At 35.6% G+C, this 21,572-nt stretch overlaps 1 protein-coding gene across 1 annotated transcript in view; it reads left to right on the top strand.

Annotated features, from left to right (window-relative positions):
* SLMAP (sarcolemma associated protein) overlaps positions 1 to 21,572 on the top strand; it is a 73,149-nt gene that overhangs the window by 30,191 nt on the left and 21,386 nt on the right. The window contains exons 3-12 of the mRNA XM_009996668.1: positions 3,667 to 3,739; positions 5,109 to 5,145; positions 5,773 to 5,835; positions 7,364 to 7,459; positions 7,740 to 7,811; positions 8,615 to 8,755; positions 10,341 to 10,478; positions 11,632 to 11,800; positions 16,504 to 16,566; positions 20,818 to 20,874. Coding sequence (XP_009994970.1) covers positions 3,667 to 3,739; positions 5,109 to 5,145; positions 5,773 to 5,835; positions 7,364 to 7,459; positions 7,740 to 7,811; positions 8,615 to 8,755; positions 10,341 to 10,478; positions 11,632 to 11,800; positions 16,504 to 16,566; positions 20,818 to 20,874 — 909 coding nt within the window. The remainder of the gene's footprint in view (positions 1 to 3,666; positions 3,740 to 5,108; positions 5,146 to 5,772; positions 5,836 to 7,363; positions 7,460 to 7,739; positions 7,812 to 8,614; positions 8,756 to 10,340; positions 10,479 to 11,631; positions 11,801 to 16,503; positions 16,567 to 20,817; positions 20,875 to 21,572) is intronic.

Below are 21,572 nucleotides of genomic sequence, written 5' to 3'. Positions count from 1 at the left end.
TTTTTTTTTACAAAGCACTATGAGGGACCTGAGGTTTGTGTAATGAGTGATCAGGTTGTGCAGCCTTTTTTCCTCTTCTCCAGCTTTGAACATAGGAGCTGTACTCATGTTCCTGAATGTGTTGAGCTAGCTAATGAGGAACAGTATAAGTTTGCTTTACTCCCTCTCTGTGCTCCCCCAAGCAGTGAATGAAGATTGTATCATCGTGCTGGGGCATGAAACGGCTGCATTGCACTTCGTGTTTATCTGTGAGTGCAGTTGGAGTGCTTCTAAACATAGTTTTTTCACCAGTTCTTTCAGTAGTCTTGGATGTTACTGTTAACCTAGTAATGAAACAGACATGAAAGTAGTTGTTTTTAAAGGTAGTGATTCCCTTTACAACAGTTTTGTATTACAGTATTTACATGGTGCCTTCCTTGCACAAGGCGTTTCAGCATTTTGCTGTGCGTAATTACAAGGTCATGACAGAACAGGGGGAGTTCACTTGCCTATGTAAATACTGACTCGTGTAAATACTGCTAGAATGCATTTGTTTCCATTTTCTTGTTCAAGTTGTGTCTTACTAAGTAATTTCCTTGCAAATAAGATCTTGATCTGGTTCATTAAAATAGTGGCACGTTCAGTATGTGATTTTTATCTTACATGAGCGCAGGTTCCTGTGCTTTCTGCTGCTGAGCTGCAGTCATTAACAGGCCCCAGAGAAATGTTCCAATCCTGCTTCCTTATTTGTCTGCTCTTTGTTATTAACAAGCACGCAGGCCTGCTTGTTTCCCTCTCCTTAATACAGTACTTATCTATTAATCATCTTACCCTGCTCTTCTCAGTGTTAGTGTGCTTTGTATTCTTTTAGCACCTCCTAAGTTTCCCAGTCGGTGCCAGAGCATTCCAGTACTTAACTGGTGTTGACTTTCCCACCTGGAAGGAAACAGAGGGCTTTTGAGAAGGGTCAAATAATACCAGATTATTTGATTGAAATAAGGTTTATGCACTTATTTCTGGTAAAGTCTTATCTCTTGTGTGGAATTTGGAAGAAGTTGTGCAGCTGAGGAAGCCCGGGGCTTGTCAGATTCCTGAGGGGCAGTTACTTAGTGCTGCTTTGATTATTGCCATGCCCTCTGTCATAGAACCACAGACTAGTTTGGGTTGGAAGGGACCTCAAAGACCATCTAGTTCCAACTCCCCTGCACAGGCAGGAACACCTCCCACTAGACCAGGTTCATGAAAGCCCCATCCAACCTGGCCTTGAACGCTGCCGGGGAGGGATGAAAATAAAAACGACAGCATCATTTTCAAATTGTCTTTCTGTGAAGCAAGTATTTTGGGACAAAAATGATTTCTTTATTGCCGTTTCGATGCTCCATTTTCCCATAAACCCGTATCATGGTTCAGGGCCGCTCTCAGTGGTTTTTTGTAGTTGTGCCGTGACGCCTGTGACAGTTGCCTGTTTCAAAATGATGCAGCGAGTTTGACTGAAGTTGGCAGATCGTGCAGGACCAGTGTTTTCTGCCCTGTTTGCGGGCAGCGCAGGCTGGCGGGAAGCCGTGCCGAGCTGGGGCCGCTCCTGCCCGCCCTGCCGCCCCGTCCCTGCCCGCGCCCTGGAGGTGAGTGCCTGGCGGGTCATCTGGGACCTGGGGAGAGGGGGAGGAGGCTTCGGTGGGAGAACACATTTCTCAAAGCCATTTGGCAATCAGAGGTTACTGCCTTTCCAACCCGCCCTCCCCTGGAAGGAATAATATAGACTTGAGTGTTACCAACCGTCCAGTCGTCACTATAATAATGTTTAATACATTGCTTTACCTCTAGGTTTTCTCTTTAATTTTCATTGATGATGAATTGATAGCTGAAGGACAGTGTGTGGGGTTTTTTCTTTTTTTAATTCTTTTTATTTTCTAAACTTACTGACATGCTTGCTGCCTTTTCACAGTCACTCTCTGTTTTGGACCTTCTGCTAAATCCTCTTTATCTGAATTTTTTTAACAGAAATAAAGCTCCTGCAGCTTTTGTGAGATTTTTTTACTTTTAGTCTGAGTGTTGATGGAAAAACTTCTAGAGCTTATATAATATCACAGCAGACCCACCTGAAACATGACCCAAATGTAAGGCTGTGTTGGTCTTTAATTTCTAATACTTAGTACTTTCTTCTTGAAAACACTGGGTTTTCATGCCTTAAAGGAAAGATTCCTCATGGTGAAAGCTGTGTGAGTATTGCATGCTACAGCTGACATTTCTAATGTGTATTTCTATGTTTTTGCAAGAACAATTTGTGAATTCTGGGGACTTACATCTAAAGCCAAAAAAGATCCCAATACTTAAATCTGTTTTGAGAATGAGATCCTGGCTGTTCTTCCCTGATGTGTAAATTTAATATTTTACCAGGTCAGCTTGAAAAAACAAGGTGCTGTAGCCAAGAGGATACTTCTCCAAAGCATTAGCTTTTAGCACTGAGTGAGGGTTAAGAACAAATCTGTGTAGTTGGATCAGTTCTCCTGTATTTTTAGATTCTATTGAGGTAGCTTCCTGAAAGACCTGTCTTTATTTCCCTGGAGTACTGCTGTTGGCCTAAAACACCCATTACCCTTTTATTCAAAGCTAGATTAACTGTTTTGCTGATATTAATAACCATGAAAGTAGAGCAGCTATTTGTTGATGGGCATTTTAGGTATAGGGGTAGATGACAGAAGACCATATACTTAATTGTATATACCTTGTGGTAGTAGTTTTGGGAACAGTTTCTGTTTATCTTTCTGTGTAACTGAGAAGAATTTTTACTTCCCAAATCATAGAACCATACAAGAAAAAAAAACAAAACACAAAAAACCAAACCCACAACCAACATGTGATTTGACTGTCTGCAATGTCATTGAAAATGGTGTAAGTAACATTTTTGGGAAACATCGTGTAGAGAGGTTGAGCTTTATGTAAGAATAAAGTATTGCATTTGTTCCTGTTACTCCTTAGGATCTTTCCTGAGTTCACAGAATCTTGATTTTAGGCCTGGAGAAGCAAGCTTTCTTCTCCTGAAGTGGGAGGCCACTTATCTAGGGCTGTGCATTAGAGGTAGTATGAGCATGCCAAAACAGAGATGCATTGTCTTAAATGGTGCTGCTTATAGCATTCAGGAGTAGGTACTCCTCAGAGATTCCTCTGCTCTTCCTTTGTATTCCCTTTTTGATCCTTATGTTTGTAAATAACAATCAGCTGGCAGGTTCCAGATGAAGTGTCTGGTGACATATGCTTGTTACCTTTTAAGTCCTCAGACTTAATCATAGGAATCTTGCCTAAAAGGCAGCTCCTTATTTTGTTTAAATTTCTGCACTCCTGGTACATAATGCAGGTAACATACGTCTCTTTTTGTTCATTTTATGATAAAAACTAACCTGCTGCAGTAAAGACATCTTGCAGGCATTGCTGCTCATGAAAAAAACTGGAACTGCTTCACAGCCAGGACTAAATACACAGAATAACCTCTTCAAGATTCTAATTATAAAGTTTCCTCTCTGCAGAGGAGGTCCTAGAAGGCAGACCCAGCCAGTGGTGCTTGAAGGCATTCATGCCTCTTGTTTGCTGCCTCACAATTATGACAGTTTGCTTGGTTACTATAATATTAACCATTGAACTTATAATTAAATAGTAACCATCATAATGATGAAGTGTTTTTCTTTTCAGTTACCCATGGATGTATAGTCTCCACAATCAAATTGTTTCTTCCAGATGGAATGGAAGCTCGATTGCGATCAGAGTAAGAATAAGTATCTATTTATATGTAGCAAAATTAAACTAACAATATGATGAAGATTTGATTAATTTTGTTTAAAATCAGCATATGAACAGCTTATCTTCCTGTTTTCATGCAAAAAAAAATGACAGCATGGTTCTTTTGCAGGCATTATGAATAAGAAATCTCATTTGCTTTTCACTTTTTGAAATTAAAACATATTGAATTAATAAAGTACTTCTTTAAAAGAATAAAGTTCTTACCAGGTTGGGCTTTGCTGACTGGCTGTTGTTTAATGTACTGGAAAAATGTTATAAACAGAAGAATAAGGGGGGGGGGGGGAAGCAAATGAGCATTCTTCTTCCTTTTTTTATTTGGGATAATTATTTTTCCTATTTTTCCTCTTTAAATGCACGTAGAATGTACTAAAGTGAAGTTAGTGTTGTCTGTGTGTGCACATGTACATGTAACACTGTTAATATTCTTCAGGTAAGTAAAACAGTAATATGTCCTTGTAGTGCAGTTATTTGGAGTCACAACGAAAGAAGACTTGGCCTGGCTTGAGGAGAAAAATCATAAACTATGTTGGAATAATGTTGGGAAACTTGTAAATATTGAGTTTTCTGTGTATATATGCACATCTTGGAGAAGATTTCAGAGTACCAGAAACAAAAACATGTAAATGTGTTTTTTTGCAGTAACTGAGTGCCAATTGCAAATGACATAATTTCAATCATCTTTCATCCTCAGTAATTGTATGTTTTTGTTTGCTTGCTTAAATGTTCTTTTATCATTAGTATCCAGAAATATTTGCACGAAGTTTTAAGGTGTCCTTACCTCTGGGAAGATAAATTTTCCATAATAATTTATTTTTACTTTCTATGTAATTGCATGTCCTAGTAAGAAGCAGTAGAAATGTATGGTGTTAAATTTTTTGTTCTGATGAAAATGTGCAAGTGTAATATTTGCTGTAGTGAAAGTGCACAACATTCTGTATGTTACCAAGTATTGATTTACTCTCTTGAGTTTATAAATGAGTACTATATTCACTGTCTTCTCATATCTATTAGTTGTGCATGTAGATTGGTTTAAATCTTAATAAAATTTTTTAAGAATCAAATAGTATGTAGGTACTGAAATAGAGATTAAGTTGGTAAAGAAAGTTCTTAGAATAGACCTTAAAGCTATAATTGGAAAATAATTCTGTAACTTTGAAAACGCTGCTCAGCAGGGTATTAACTTTTTTGCACATTTGTGTCTTAACTCTTCATTTTTATCTGAAGAATAAACTTAAAAATAGAGAGCATCTTGATTAAAAGCACAGTACTACAAACCTGGATTTTTGAACTACTATTCTGCAATTTGTGTTCACTGTGTAATTTTTTTTTTTCAGTGTTATCCATGCTCCATTACCAAGTCCTCTTGACAAGGTAATTCAGTAATTTGCTATGTTTTACCTTCTTACAAAGGTGAAGAAATGGTGAAGTCCCATTACCTTTAGATTTGTTTTCCACTGCCTGCTTTTATCTAGCTTAATATTACAGGTGACATATAAGGTACAGAAGGTAATGCAGTCTCGCAGTGTATATTTTAAGGTAGCTTCACTTCTTCCAGTATGGGCCCTGAAATGTGGCTTTGAAAGAAACCGGTTGATGTTAAGAGTCATGAAGTCAGTAACGTCTAGTGTCATTTTTAAACTCATTTTTGATAGCATGGAAAACTCATAGAAAAGATCTTAATAGATAAGACCGTGAGATAAGTGGCAGGAATTGGTCATTTATCTAGTTTTTAAAAACAGGATTAACTGAAATAAATTCAAATCGTGGTTTTAGATATGAAGAACGAAATCTTGAGAAACTAAGAAAACTGGGAAGTTCTATGAATAAAAATAAATTTAAAAAAAATAATAGTAGGAGAACAATAAGTTACTGAAAAAGCCAGTTGTTAGATAATCTGAAGTGTTCCTTCATGTCTAGGTTAAAATGAATAATTTTGCATTACATGAGTTTAATGAAAAATCCCAAACTATTTTGATACTTAAATTCCTTTTTTTTTAGGTTGCTGCTAACACTCCCAGTATGTATTCTCAGGAATTGTTTCAGCTTTCACAGTATCTACAGGTAACTTTTCTTTTGACATAATTAGTTTTGCTAAATATTTAATCTTTTTTAAAAATCTTATGCTCTGTGTATCTTTGGCTTGTATTTTGTAAACCAAACATGATAAGCATTTAACTACCTTTTTCAGTAGTGAACTAATGTAAAATATTATTGCCCAGAGAGGTGATAGATGCCCCATCCCTGGAAATCTTCAATTTTAGGTTGGACAAGGCTCTGAGCAACCTGATGTGGTTGAAGATGTCCCTGCTTATTGCAGGGGTGTTTGACTAGATGACCTTTAAAGGTCCCTTCCACCCAAAGTATTGTATGATTGTGTTGTAACTTAACATAGTATAGTTCTATAGTATAGGGGCTTTGCATGAGCAGTATGAATTATGACTTTCATAAAAGAAACATGAAAGCTCTCTGTTTTATAGAAGGCTCCCTGAACATCAAATAGCTGCTTTTCCTGGCCTTTCTCCTATCTTGCCTCACTGTCCCCAGTTTCTTTTGGCATCATTCACTGCTGTGTTTTGGTAGAAGAAAAGAAAGGCAAAACGAAATGTCATTTCATGTGTCCAGGGCTAGTTTGTTTCTGTGAATATAGTTTCTCAGTGTGAATATTTCTGTCCCTGTATTTATTGGAAAGTATAAAGGAGGGGACAGTGCTGCTCCTCCTCATTGGTATCACCAGACTTTCTGTGCCTGCTCCTGTGTCAGTTTTAAGTAGCTGTGGTTTTTCCTAAGATGTCGTGTCACAAAAGGGCAAGACTGCAAAATGGCAACATGTTCAAAGTGTAGGCTAATATATATACAGAAACTATTCAGAAAGTATCATAAAATCAGTTTTCTGGAAAGATGTAAAAACATTCTTACTGGCAAATTCTGTGTATATTTATATATAGTGCTACTGACTCAATTTGCCTCTTTTTCATTGGTAGTGGTGATTTTTCTTTGTTCGCATCCATGAGGCCTTTGAGGCAAATACTAACAGTGTATCTATTTGCTGACATACCTGGAAACAACTCAGGCAAAAATGCTTTTTTTGGAAGGCCACATACATATGTGGTCACCAATCTGTTCACTCTGTGTCTTGAAATTGTTAATGAAGATGCTTTTCTATCTTACTGTCATAAAACAAAAATAGTGGTTCTTTTTTTGGCATTTTTCTTCTGTGACCTGATTTCAAGATGAACAGCTCATTGCAGGGGAGCTGCCAACCTGCCTTTTGGTGTTCACGGTTTTGTGACTCAAATTACTGACAAAAGTCGGTCTTGGAAAGAATGACTTGTTACTATATGTAGTCAGCATGTGCAACATATGCATGGAAGATAAAGGTTTTTAGGAACCCAAAGTTTTAGGATAGCATTTTCAAATGAAAATATCAAAATAAATGTTTGGTTGGACAAAATGGATGGACTTCTTAGTTTGGAATATGTGACAGTGTTTGCTTCTCACACTTCCTTTTCTTGTATTTTGGTATCTTATGTTGCTTCGATTTTTCTCAGTTATCCTAGCTGAACTAAAGGATGCTCTGCTCTCTTCATAGGAAGCCTTACATCGGGAACAAATGTTGGAACAGAAGCTGGCAACCCTTCAGCGACTACTTGCTGTCACACAAGAGGCTTCAGATACTAGTTGGCAGGTATCTGCAGGCATCCTTTTCCTTGATGAACTGAAATACACAGTAGTGTGTAAATTGTAGCTATTAATTGACAAAGAATGGGGAAAAACAGCTGAAAGAATGACGAGCTTATGGCACTTCTCTTAAACTGTGCAAAATACAATATTTAATTAAATTAGTAATTATATACCAGTTTGAAATAATATAAGTACTCCAACAAAATTAAAGTCATAAAAGCAGAACTGTACTGGAACTGCTCTAAGCACATGCTGATGCTAAAGTGATTCTTCTTGTTTGCTAGGCTTTAATAGATGAAGACAGGCTGCTATCAAGATTAGAGGTTATGGGAAACCAATTACAGGCATGTTCAAAGGTAAGCAGTTCACTTAAAGATGGATGCTGGGAATGCTGAAAGATAGCTCCTCTGAAGTGTTTTGAAATTAGCTGGTTATAGGAAAGCAGTTGGAAGATAACATTTCTGAAATAAGCTTGTGCAATTTTGAAAATCTGAACAGCATGAAAACTAAATCTGTTCTGTATTTCATGGAATAATTTTAAATCTAGATAAATGGCTATTTTTCAGTGTTTGGTTTTCTTTGGCGTGAATCAGTTTTTTGTATATTCATATAAAAATGTATGTACTGAAATGAAGAAAAGAAATTCCTGTTGTTGGTGAGAAGCAGCCGTTTTGTTTCCTATGGATGTTTCTTTCCAAATAGGGATTTGAAAAAAGGCATCATCAGTGAGCTGTCTGTCAGAGCAGCAAGTATGTCCAGCTTGATTGTTGTTTAGGCCACCTATGCCTGCTTCAGATATTTTTTTTTTCTCCTAATTTCTCCCAACTGCCTACATTACAAGAACATTTTTTTGCAGATCCTGTTTGAGGAATTTCAGATGGGACCTAATAGGTCTCTGGTTTGTCAAATTGTAGGTCTCCTAGGCTTGACAGTGTCCAAAAAACCCTACAGAGTTTTCCTATGATGAAAGCTGATAATTGCCTGAGTGCTGCCATACATACACCTCTTTGATCACTAATTTGTCCATAATATTTTTACATCTACCAGAAATTACTAAATGTTTTGGAATAGAACAGGTCTTGTGATGATCCAGTATATTTAATCAGCAAAATGCTAATTTACCTTCTGTCTTGGTATCTCAATTGTCTTGTATGTACAGAATCAAACGGAAGACAGTATACGAAAAGAGCTTATAGCATTGCAAGAAGACAAACACAATTATGAGACAACAGCCAAAGAGTCCCTGAGGCGGGTCCTTCAGGAGAAAATTGAAGTGGTCAGAAAACTGTCTGAAGTGGAGGTATTGAAGTTTCATGTCTCGTGTTCTGAAAATGCTGAAATAGTTGTAACTGCTGCTTAGATCCCTGTTTTGTTACTTGTAGTACACCAGTGTTTATAGTCTTGTGGCACTTGCAGTATATTAGGTAGTAGTGTTTATTTCTCCTGTTGGACAATACTTAAGTTTGTTAAATAGTTAATGAGAAACTATTCTTTGAACTTCTTTTTCTGCCAAATTTCAAAATTTGTGAAGCTGAACAACAGTGTGTGTGGGAAATAAGTGACTGGAAAGCGATATACATACATTAGAAAAAGTGCTCTTGGATAAAGTTTAAACTGTAAAATTTATGGCAACAAGCTTAACCACTCATACAAATTACACTTAAGAATGTGTTTTTGACATTATGAAGTGTGAGACACTTTCTTCAAATATGATGTTTGCCCTATAATATCTCTCATTACTATCTTTTACTTTATTTTCTCTTTCCATTATCACTATTTGTTAAGTACCCTTAGGTCATGATTAAGTGCTCAGTGTCTACCCACTTCATGGTTTATAGAGAGTGCAATGCACATAATGCTGTAATAAATAACCTCAGGAGATTGCAGTTCAATGCCCCTTACTGTATTGTAATAGTTCTTGACAGCTTTGTTGATGGCTGGTGTTTTATGTTTGCTTCTAGCTTTCTTTTCCTTTTCAACATTAGAATAAGAGAAGAATTTTCTGACTTACTTACACGTTTTCCTTTTTATTTTGACTTTTGGGGCAGAAATATTAATTCAAGTATGAGACTTGCTTGAGTGATTCCTGCCACATACTTCTTTTTCCACACAGAAGAATCATTGGTTCCCAATTGCAAGTTGTCTTTTAATATTTAATATATAATGTAGCTTTGAATGCACTTTTTAAAAAAATTATTTGGTCTGTTCTGATGGTGAAGAACTAAGCTAGAGCTTGGTACAAAGAAAATAAAAATTGAATTACTGAAGAAACAAATATTGAGCTGTGAGGAGGAAGCTCTATGCACCATTTAGTTGTGCTGCTTTCACCAGCTGATGCAAACTTATGGAGCATTTCTTGCCTCCTGAAGACACAGCTGCCTCTTGAATTTAGATGCTTTTCCACGTTATGGGGTTCAGAAGAAGATTTAGAAAACTGCCTTGGAGCCATTTGGCTCATATGATGTGTTATATCTTATTTTGCTGGGTGAAGGGTATGAAAAAATCTCTTAAATACGTTGAATCAGAATATATTACAGAGCTTCCACAGTTTATCATAAAACACAAGAGAATGGGGAGAATCACACATTCCAGTTCTTAAAGTACTATTAGTTGTATAAAAAACACCCCATACTGTGGGTTTTTTGGTAGGGTTTTTTGGTTTTTTTTACAAGTGTGGGGCAAATGTCTTTTGACATAAGCTGTTCTTCAAGTAGAAGAACATTGCAAAGGTTTGTATAGGTCATGTTTTTACCAGGACTTGATCGGCTTGTTTAGCTTTACTGATTAGGAACAAAATGGTTTTTGGAAAAAAATAGATCAACTTCAGCCTTAGGCAGATTTAGTCTCTTTTTTAAAATTAATTCCACAATAATTCTGTCTTACAGAGGAGCTTAAGTAATACAGAAGATGAATGTACTCACCTGAAAGAAATGAATGAGCGGACTCAGGAAGAATTAAGAGAATTAGCTAATAAGTACAATGGAGCTGTAAATGAAATTAAAGATCTTTCAGACAAGCTAAAGGTAATGACAATTTCATCTGACTTGTGATGATAATGTAATGCATGGAGCAAATAAATAAAATGTAATTTCTAATGTAGCAACCAAGTAAAGGCTAAGAAACTTTTTAAACAGTAGGTAAATGAAAGAGGCACATTGTCTCTTATTATTTTGGTTTACATTTAATGAACTTCAAAGTGTCATCAGTGAATTAATTTGCTGAAAATATTCCCTTTTCTTAAAGCTACCATAATTATAGAGCTGCAATATATTTAGATTATGTATGATATAAAACTTTATATTCACCTGCTTATATAATGCAAATAACTTTCAACTTAAACATCTTCCAGTTAATTGGAATGAAAACTAGAATTAGAAATAAATTTTCATTTAATGCTGCCTCTTTGTGCAGTTGGAAATCTAACTAGCCTACCATTTTTAAGGTCCTTTTTGCTGGGAAAGAAAATAATCACTATGTGATAAATCCTGTTCCCAAAGAGTCTCTAGTCTAGATAAGTGAAAGATGTGGAGGAGTAAGGTAGTTGTTTTCTCTTAGTAGACCTGAGACAGTTGTTGCATTTGTCTTGGATAAATGCTGGAATTTGAACTTAGGTTCTTTGAATCCTAGCTCAAGACAGAAGATTTTTCTTTCCAAATTAAAATAAATGTTAAATTGCTGACCTGACATCCATTGGTTTTCTAATAATGAGTTAATCGCTGCTGCTGAGTATACACAGAAGGATCAAAATTTAAACTTACTACTCAGCTTCAAGGGAGGGGAATCTTTGAAACTTGTTATAATGAAGTTCAGCAAGGAAAAAGACATGGCTTTCAATAAAGATGATCTGTGCAGTGTGCATTCAGTGCAGAAGGCCTCTTGAGTTTTGATTAATTTGAGATGCTGGGAGACTTCTAGGTGTTTTGTAGCCCTTGTACTGTTCCTGTAAAACTTGGATTCCTCACACAAAAAGTTACCTGAGATATTTTGAGATTCCTTCTCATTATTATTGTGCTTGAAGTGAAACTTACAGAAAAATAACAGCAGAAATTTTGCATTGGCGGCATTTTTTTTTACTAGCAAAGGAAGTTACTTAGTTATACAAAAATCAAGAATATCTATTCTGTTACATTTTAATTTTTATTTGCTTGAGGATTTCTCTAATATTTTTTTGAGCAGGTAGCAGAAGGAAGACAAGAAGAAATCCAACAGAAAGGACTGGCTGAGAAAAAAGAACTGCAGCATAAAATAGATGAAATGGAAGAGAGAGAGCAAGAGCTTCAAGCAAAAATAGAAGCTTTGCAGGCTGATAATGATTTCACCAATGAGCGACTAACTGCTTTACAAGGTTAGTCACCAATGGGGAAGAAACTTTGATTATTTGTTTTTCTTTTAACCTGTGAAATATCTTTATCTTGGACTTTTGTTTACAGTACGGTTAGAACATCTTCAAGAGAAAACTCTTAAAGAACACAACAGCTTAGGTAGGTGTGATCAGTTTCTTGTTTCAAGCTGGTTCCAAGATTTTTCTGTTCAATTACTTTTATTATAATGGAGTCTAGGCGTCTGGCAAAAGAATAATGTTTAACAGTTATCCCAGTAGTGCATTCTCCTTGGTATTGCTTCTTCACATCGAAAGCCGTGGCCTCAGCAGAGTGCCAGCAGAGGGCACTGCTGTTGCGAGTGTCCAGACTTGTGGGTCATTGCTCAATTCAGTGCTGTTTGCGCCTGGGTTCCAACATTTGGAAGGTGTTTAAATACATTTTACATAAGGGTTGTTTGTTGTTTTTAAAATGTAATCGGCAGTAATTCTTTGGATGATAGTAACCTCTGTTTGAACAATGAGAAATATGATCTGTAGTGCAGGAAAACATGTTAAATTTTGCCTGTTTTGATTAGACACTTAAAAGAAGGAGATGATATGAAAAGCCAGATGCATTTCACAGTGCTGTATTTATAAAGAAACAAAACCCAAAACATTTTCCTTGGTTCCAGAAATAATACCCTTTCTTAATCCTAGGCATACAAGTTGATGACTTCATACCTAAAATTAATGGGAGCACAGAGAAAGGTAGTGTATCTTAAGGCTACCTTTTGTCTTATGGTTGATGTTTGAAGCTGAACATATTCAAAATGTTCTCTGAAGTTTTACTTTGAATAATACTCTCTTGAAAAATGAAATTTAATTTGTCCATTCCTTTGACCAGCATTTTTTTGCTTAAGACTTCCAGTTTAGGTGTTTTTAGAAAGTTCTGTAAAGCATAATGAGCCAATTTGGAAGTTGTCTGTCTTTATATTTTGCTGCTGGAATCAATAGGAGTTGACTGAATGTCAGGCTTGTGACACAAGTAGAAAACTCACTGGCTTTTTTCCTCTTAGCTTTGTTTTCCCTTGCAACATAGACATGCACCTTTTTTCTAGTAAGTTGGGTATTGTAAGTCAAGCCAGCAAAACATTTTTTTCTAACTATATGACATGAAAGAAATGTGAGTAAATGAAATATAGAAATAGTGGAAACTAGTTAAAACTCAGGAGTGGCTTTATGTAGAACAGGAATGAAGACAGATTGAACTGAGGGCGTTTTTTTTTTAAGAGTAGTTAAGCTAGGTATTTTAACTAATGGGTCTTAAAATATACTTGACGTTTTTGGAGTAAAATTGTCTGATAAGACTATGTCCAATATTATGTACAGCAAGGATTTTCTAGCTAGAATTTTGAGTTCACTATATTGTTCCATTGGCTAAGATACACTTGGCATCTTATGTTAATTTTTTCTTGGATGAAGCTTTCTTCACAATTGGCTTTGTTGTGCTAGATGGCAGGAGCTCTGAAGAGTGGTGGTAGTTTTAGTTGTAAGGTTGGGAAATTTATATAGAGGACTTGTGTTTTTAATATTCAGAGATAAGGATTACTGTATACAGTTCTGAAACAAAATTCTTAGCTGTAGTTATTAACTTTTAGCCTTATTTTGGTATTATAAATGAAGTGTCTTAAACAGGGACACTAATAGCAATATAAAATAAATTAATCATGGCATAACCTCATGTCTATTTCTTACTGAGAGCAGGAGGAAAGATCAATTTAAATACTGACAAACTGTTCAAAAAACACCCCTTAATCTGAATACTTAGTTATCCCTTAATGTCTTACCATTTTAGGTACTTGGCTACTATACATGCTGAGAATAGCAAGCAGGAGACTTGGATGTTTGTTCCCAGTTCTCTGGACTGCTGCACTTTGTTCTTAGATTGACACGCACTGTCTTGTCAAAGTTAAAGAAGCAACGCCTTCTTGACTGACTTTGGATTGCATAAGAGTCAAAATGTCATCTGGATAGATGCATGAAAGTATAGATTCTTCCTTCCTATGAGTAAAAGTAGGACTTGAGCATAAACATGGGAGTTCTAGGAAGGTCTCTGCCAATTTCTGTTTATTAACATAGACAACGTATAACTGCTCATTCAAGTTATGATTCAGTGTGTTTATACAGTCTCTCCTTTTTCTTTTGTGCATCTACCATGATATTTTTTTAAATCTGTATTTTAGCATAGTTTTCCAGGTTTCTGTTATTCTGTCTGTTCTGCCTCATTCTTCTGCATCTCTGCTATACCTGGTCCATCCACATTTCTCTGGCGTTTTAAAGCTTGCTGGCCTGTGTTCTCTTCATGACAGTCTGTGCCTTTCTGTGTCATCCTGTCCTTTCTATAGCACTCATAGCGACAGATGGCAAGCAACTTTCACTGCCAGATTCTGGATTTTGTTCTCTTAAAAGCAGCAGAAGGCAACTCTGGTTTTGGGTTGGTTTTTTTTGTTTTGTTGTTGTTGGGTTTTTTGCTGAGTAGTCATGCATTATTTTAAGAGCTAAGAATTTAGGGTTTATAATGTAGATTGAGCAACTCTGTCAGTGAAAGAGGTTGCAGATATTTTGCATAAGGGAAAGACTTCACAGTTCAAGGCAGAAGTCAGAAATTAAAATTTTTTTGTACTAGATGGCCTGCAAGGGAATTTAAAAGTTCTCTCTATCTGTATAGAAAGGTGTATACACTGTCCATCCCACTTCTCTTGTCAGAGGGAAGTGATGGTAAGATCATGTAAAATCAGTATGTTTTAAAGATTCCTTTTCTCTCCTTCTCTTTCTCAAAACATCAGGTCAGGGCCTCAAGGTGTGTCTCTAGGCATACTGCCTGGCTGTTGCAAGAATAAAGGTTTTACATTACTTTTTTTCTGTGGCTATCCATAACAATAACAGAGCTGTACTTCAAGTAGGGGAACGAAGAACACATGTTATAGTCTCTCTTGAGTCTTTTTATAGCAAAGTGTATTAAAATAATGATGGTTAAGCATTTATTTTCTCTTACTGCACATATGGAACTTCTGGTGCAGAAGCCAGAAACTTCTTATACATCAAGCCACTAATAAAGGTTGTGTAGAAATGAGTTGTTGAAATAAGTGGGATGTTTCTCGTTGAGTTGTGTTATACCTGGCTCTTATATTTGTTTTGTGAGCTGCATATTGTATAAAGGAAAACATGAGAAATTCCTATAAAGTCACTTAGAGGATCATATAAAAAGGCAAAAAAAACCCGCAAAGTTTAAATATTGAAAATAAATGCTTTAGCCATGGTGCTGTCTCTTAAAAGCCCTGCCCTTGTGGGTTAGGAAAGAATTTGCTTTTTGAAGTAACTTTGGAATGTAGTAAAGCATAGTATTATGTATTTGATCTTAACAACTAAGCTTCTGATGTCAGAAGCTAATGACTGAACAATTTTGTTAGAATGTAACACATTTTGCTGGTTTGTGTACTAAAAATCAACCTTTTCAAATTTAAGATTCTTAAGGTCAAAGGACTTTTGAGGCTCTTCAGAATGTGTTAGCACCTTTTTACTTGAAGAGGCAAGCTTCTGATGGTGTTGGGAGCTGAACAAGGTCCTATAAAAAGATTTGGGTAAACCTGGAAACTGAAATCAGTTTTAAGGTCTCTGCTGTAGGTAGAACTATCCTTCTTCCAAAAATTGTCAGTGCAGGGAAACTTTGTTCAAAAAATAAAGGAAGATCCTCAGCAACACTTGGAAAATAAATGCATTTCAGTAGGGTATTAAATATGGATAATAAAATGAGGTCCAAAGAAAACCTTAGTAGATGTCCTTTTAAAGCTAATAAAATGCTGAAGAATACAGGTTAAACATGTTTCATTTCTTCAATGTGTGGATTTGGAATTTGGAATTGTCCATCTCTGATTATGAATTGTAAAATGGGAAGAACTAGAGACATCAGTGCTATGGAGTTACATGTTTCAATAGTGCATCATATGTATTCTAAATGTAATATGATTTAAGTATCACTTATGTGCATTAATCTTTTTGCCTAAATTATGAATTTGTCCGTTTAGTGGAAGTCATTTTGTCACCACCTAACCTGTGAGAGCAATACAGCAAATGCCAAATGCAGAATGTTTGGTCTTTTTATAATTGGTTCTTAATTTTTTTTTTTTTAATTAGACTGGGTATTAGGAGTTTGTTTTTTTTTCACAGAAAGAGTTGTTAGACACTGGAATAGGCTGCCCAGGAAGGTGGTTGAGTCACCATCTCTGGATGTGTTTAAGGGTCGTTTGGATGTGGTGTTGGTGGATATGGTTTAGGGGAGAACTTTGTAGACTAGTGATGATGGTTGGACTCAGTGAACCCAAGGGTCTTTTCCAGCCTGTATAGTTCTGTGATTCTATGAAATAAAGGGGTATTTTTAAAATGGCTTCTTTTGAGATAAGAGGCTTTTTATTATACTTAAGAACTGCTCTAGATTTTAATATTTTTAAGTACCCCTTGAAAACACAGTTAAAGTATCTCTTCTTATCAGTTGAAACGAGTAATTATTTTCTAATATCACTCAGACATAATTTCAATTACATTTTGTCTGCTTGCTTTTTGACTCAGATTTCAAAAGCTCACTGTAAATACACAATTACAAATATTGTTAATATTCCTTTCAAATTTTTTGTTGTATCCATTTGAGAATGGTAAGAAGATGTAAACTTAAGTGTTTCTTTCTTTACTAGAGCACTTTCTTTCAAAGAGTGGAGGGGACTGCACTTTTATTCATCAGTTCATAGAGTGTCAGAGTGAGTACAAGAGTGTTCATCACATTTGTTTTAAAAACAACAGAAAGCACAGATAAGGTGGAAGGAAGCCAGAATTTATCACTACTATTTAATATGTTAATAAGTAGCAGAAGTTTTCTAAGCATGGAATGATGACATTAAACAGGCTTCTGTAGCAGTATCTTTGCTCTTGCAAAGCGATGATCACATTGTCTCCTCTTAGAAGTTAATCCATTATTGTCCTACTAATAAAAGGATGGTGATGTTGCCACATGACATTTAAAACTGAGTGCACTTTTTACCTGTTACAAAGTAAAAATTTGAAAGTGTAACACTGTCAGTTTAAGCAAACATCACAGGCAGCAGTAGGACAGAGATAAGGGAATGATGCCTTCATTCCAAGTGTCTATTAAAGGTCTCTACATATTTTCAAATTAGTTGTTACAAAGGGAAAAAAAAGGGAAATGGCCTTAATTTTTATGTGGGAATCTGAAAGATTCTTTCAAGAAAAATAGAACAAATAATAAGCAGTACTAGGCTTTAGAAAGATGTGTTATTCTGGAATAAGACTTTTTTTAAAGCAAATTGCTTTTGAAAATGAGTAAGGAAACAGCACAGTCTGCATATCTATAGTTAAGGAGAAACTTAAGATACCAATACTTTTTGTCCACTGGGTGAAAAATATCATTAGGATGAAGAGAAAAAAGTGCTGTTAAAATTCAGAGAAAAACTTCTTAGCCAAGAGGATTATTCTTTGACTTAGGAGTTTACAGAAATTAGGTACGTAAAGTTGAACAGAGGGGAGTATTTATAAGCAGAAGCAAGACCATACTTTTTAAAATTATGCCCATTGGACTCTTCCCTTTTAAATTTCAACAAGGAAAGTATAACAGACTTGTTTTTCCTTTGCTCCTTCTTATATTGCTTGCAGTGCTATACATTGAATGACAGGGTACAGTTAATGTTTGCTTAAGAAAACAAACTATGTCATTACATTTTTCCTGATTGTGAAGTTTTTTTTATCTATGATTTTTAATGCAAGTAATTTTTTTTAATTTATTTTTTTTAACTAACATTGCCTTTGACTTTTTTTTTTTTATTTACTAATATATAATGGAGTAGTGTTTGGATGGGTTGAATGGCTATTTTCAACTTTTCAAGGAATTTCTGACCTGGATGTAATAAGTAAAGTTAAAGCTGTTAGTATAACTAGTTTGAGATGGTTTGAAATGTGTTTGGGTCCAGGTTCCTTTCATTGGTCTTCAAAACTGGCCTCTTTCAAAGAATAGTTTGATTAAAAAAAATCCCAAACATGCACTGGGGTGTGTTCCTTTAAGTGATCATTGTAGTGTTAACAGATCTGAACTATTGTATTTTGCACAGTGATAGACAACATAAATCTTAAAGGGAGTTCTTAAAGTGAAAAGATTGGAAATTCCTGAAACACTAAAGAAAAGCTGCCTTGGAAGTGCACAAAGAAGCACAGGCTATCTTAAAAGATGAACTGAAAGCTTAACTTTTAAAGCAGATTGTTTCAGTAACTATTATTAATTATTATTGTTATTATATGTATCAGTATCTCTTTCCTTTTTTTAAAGTAGCTACTGCATAGCATGAAAGATAAAAATTATTTGTGCCAGAAATTGAAGCTAAGATCCTGACCCTAATTTTGGTAGCAAAAAATATGTATCTTGATTTAGGGAAAATGCAGATTGATTAAAAAATATTAAAAAATCAAATTTATGAATGTTTTCTGAAATAGTAATATGAAAATATACAGAGATCTGAAAAAAGGGAAGTTTTAAAGATACAGACATTTCTGCTTTTACTTTGTTGTCTGGGTTCTGCTGGGTTTAGTGACTATGGTGGCAACAGTGCAGAATAAAATTATATTTAGTTCAATGACATCAACATGCCATTTTCTGCTTATTATCTAAATATACATAGGCATGCTGAAATTATTTTTGTTGGCTTTGAAATATGCTAATGCTAGCATTCATAAAACACAAATTGCTTACTTTCTTGGGAAGTTAAGGGAGATGCCAGCCATCAAGTGAAAAATCCTGGCAGTACCAGCTTTGGCTCATGCTGGGCAGGGGGATTGTGTGTTACTGCTGAAGGTCTTTGCTGAATAGAGTCAAAAAGAAACCTGTAGTACAAATGCTCAAGTTCATAGTTAACATTAGGAAAGGGTAATCCATCATGGAAAAGAAAAAAAGAAAGGTCTGCAGATTTTATTTTTTTTTAGTCTTAGGAGCTGAGAATTTTTTAAAGTGTGAAGAGGTGTAAAGGTTTCAGCTTGGAAAAACATCTGGCCCAAGAAGACTGGTTTCTTTGTTTTGTACTGTAATTATTCTGCTTTTAACAGTCACTAAGTTGTGAAACCTCCAAGGTCCATCGATTCATAATACTAAGTTTTCTTTTATAAACTGATTATAGAAGCCTATTTTAAGATAACAGGCCAGCATAGATGAGGTGTGACCTTTCAGATGAAGCAGGTGATAGCTACTTTGAGTGTATGGTTTTTGCCTTCAGCTGATTTTTTTCAGATATACAGTTAGAATTGCTCAATTGCATTCTTGCTGTCTTCCTCCCCATGCCCCTTCCAGCCTTAGCTGAGTCCTGGAATAATCACATATGAAGTCTTTTGTTTAGATTTTAAAAAATATTTCTATTTAACGGAAGAGGACTCATCACTCAGTAGCTCTTTACTTGTGGCTGCAGTAACTTGATTCCCTCTGTGGTGCCTTCTTAAGTTTAGGTATAGTGACACTCCAGCTCTGACAAACTCAAGGCTGTTCTCAAATTGGATGATGAGTGATCTCCTACAGTTGCTTGAGACCTGAAGCCAGTCCTGAAAATCCAGTGTGCCCTTTAGTGTATTTCTGAAGCAGTACTTTTAAAATGCTGTAGGAATGCAGAACAATATTTGTAGATTTGGAGGGAATATCTCTTTTAGACTGGTTTGTCTGACTGGTGGGGCAGGGAGCAGAGAGGACAGGCTTTTGGCCATGTAAGCCCTTCTTCAGACCTCAGGGATTTTTTTGTCTGAAAGCTTCTTTTTAGGGTTGAAAAAGACATTTCCATCCAAATAGCATCCTGCCTCTGTCCTTAGACTGTCATGGCTATGACAACATGCCATCTGGGGAGTACTGAGGCTTCTTGATCTTCAGTTACTTGTAGCTGGAAATGCTGACTAAAGCTCACTGTTTTTTTACTAAAAAAATTGAGAAGGATTTAACATCATCCAGCTTCCTTAGACTGAACTCTTCTGTGTGCGCTGCTTCTGCAGCCTTCTCAGTTCCCTGCAGATGGTGCATGGGGTGACAGCAGGGAGAGCACAGAGTGGGGAGAGAGGCAACTTCAAGCCTAGTGCTTCAGTGGGTGTTGACAGCTTTCATTGTCTAAATGGCAAGATCTACTTCATAGAGATTGATGATGTGATCTGTAAGATATGTGACCCTCGATTTTGCATGTTGCCATGACTGTTAAGGAATTTCAAATAATGAAATCTCTGAAAAAGAAATTAATTTACTGGTTCGGTAGTTCTTCTAGTGTCTGATTAACCCAAACCTGTTCTTCCCTGGTTACTGTTTGCCATCCTGTCATGACTGGAGTTAGGATGAAGTTAGAAATCTAGTCTCAAATTCCATCTTTTAGGTTTTTATATACCTGATATACATGAAAAGACTTCCTTGTATACACTGTATGTAAACTCAATTTTTGTGAACCTGAATGTGATGCATATACAACTTTCTGGAAGTCTGTGCAGTTCTCTGAAAGTTATAAGCCAAGAAAGGCTATTTCTGTGTACCTTTCATAGGCACTGTTAAAACTTGTGATTTGGAGTTGATTTCTCAATTGTTTTACTGTGGAATATTTCTAGATTTCAGTTTCAGGCAACCAGCACTTAGAATTCCTTTTTTTATAGCTATAACTTGAGAAATGTATTAATCATTTATGATCCAAGTTAGATTTTTTTAAAAGTTCATAACCATTAATTTTCCTAACTTCTCATTAGTGAACTGAAGCATTAATAATGTAAGCTAATAAATTGCAGAAGAAATAATTACACACTTTATCACATAGTTCCAGGAGGCTTGTGTGCTCTGTGTCATTTTTCCATGCCAGAATAAAGTTTTTGTTCATGCCTGAGTAGGAAGTAATATTATCAGCTTTTAATTTGGTCATGGAATGTAGCCTACGTAGATGTGTGCAGGGAAAAGCTTGCTTAATTTGAGCTTGGAAAGTAATGCTTATTTTGTTTGGCAGACAAGATCATAGATGAAGGACATCTAGCAAAAGTTGAAGAAACAAAGCTTTTGAAAGGTTAGATTTCTGGATTATTTCACTGGTTTTGAAGCATGTTTTTTATGTCATTTCAGTGCATGTTCTGTCTTAAGCTAGCAGTTTGGGTTCTCGTGAATGCTCAAGAAACAAAATTAATGAAGGGAAGGTACATTGTTTACTGAACTCTGCTTCCAATACTAATGTAGGGTTAAAACAATGTGAAGAAAGCAATTTGAAGATGGAGTACATGAAATACTGGTCTCAGTTTTGACCGAGTTCTTATCTGAATATGCATGTTTAAAAAAAGTTGTAATCTCTTATTGTAAATTGATTTAGGTCTCTAGTGTCTGCATGGGTTTCAAACATGCTTTTGTTTTTATTATAGGGATAAATAGAAATAATGTTTGGTCTCTAAGTTTTAAATAGAAGTGTATTTTAATTTGACTTTTTTTCTAACTTACACCCGTAAAACTTCAAAGTTATTACTAACTCCCTAAATGTACTTCTACCAAGTAAAATAAAAATGTGCAGCTCTAACCTTTTTATCCTTTGTGTAAAGCAAGTAAAATACAAGGAATTAATTAGAAAATATTTATGTTGTCAAGGAACAGTTATCCTTATCTTGCTGTGCCAAAATCAGGAATGTTGCAAAGTGTGTAGATCAATATTTCCTGTGTGTCTAATAATGTAAGATTGTTTGGATTTGTAGGCTGACTCCACTTATATAGCTTTTTATT

This window comes from Chaetura pelagica, unplaced genomic scaffold (assembly GCF_000747805.2).
Source record: "Chaetura pelagica isolate M959 unplaced genomic scaffold, ChaPel_1.0 scaffold914, whole genome shotgun sequence".
Taxonomy (NCBI): domain Eukaryota; kingdom Metazoa; phylum Chordata; class Aves; order Apodiformes; family Apodidae; genus Chaetura; species Chaetura pelagica.
This window is presented reverse-complemented; position numbering and strand designations above follow the sequence as displayed.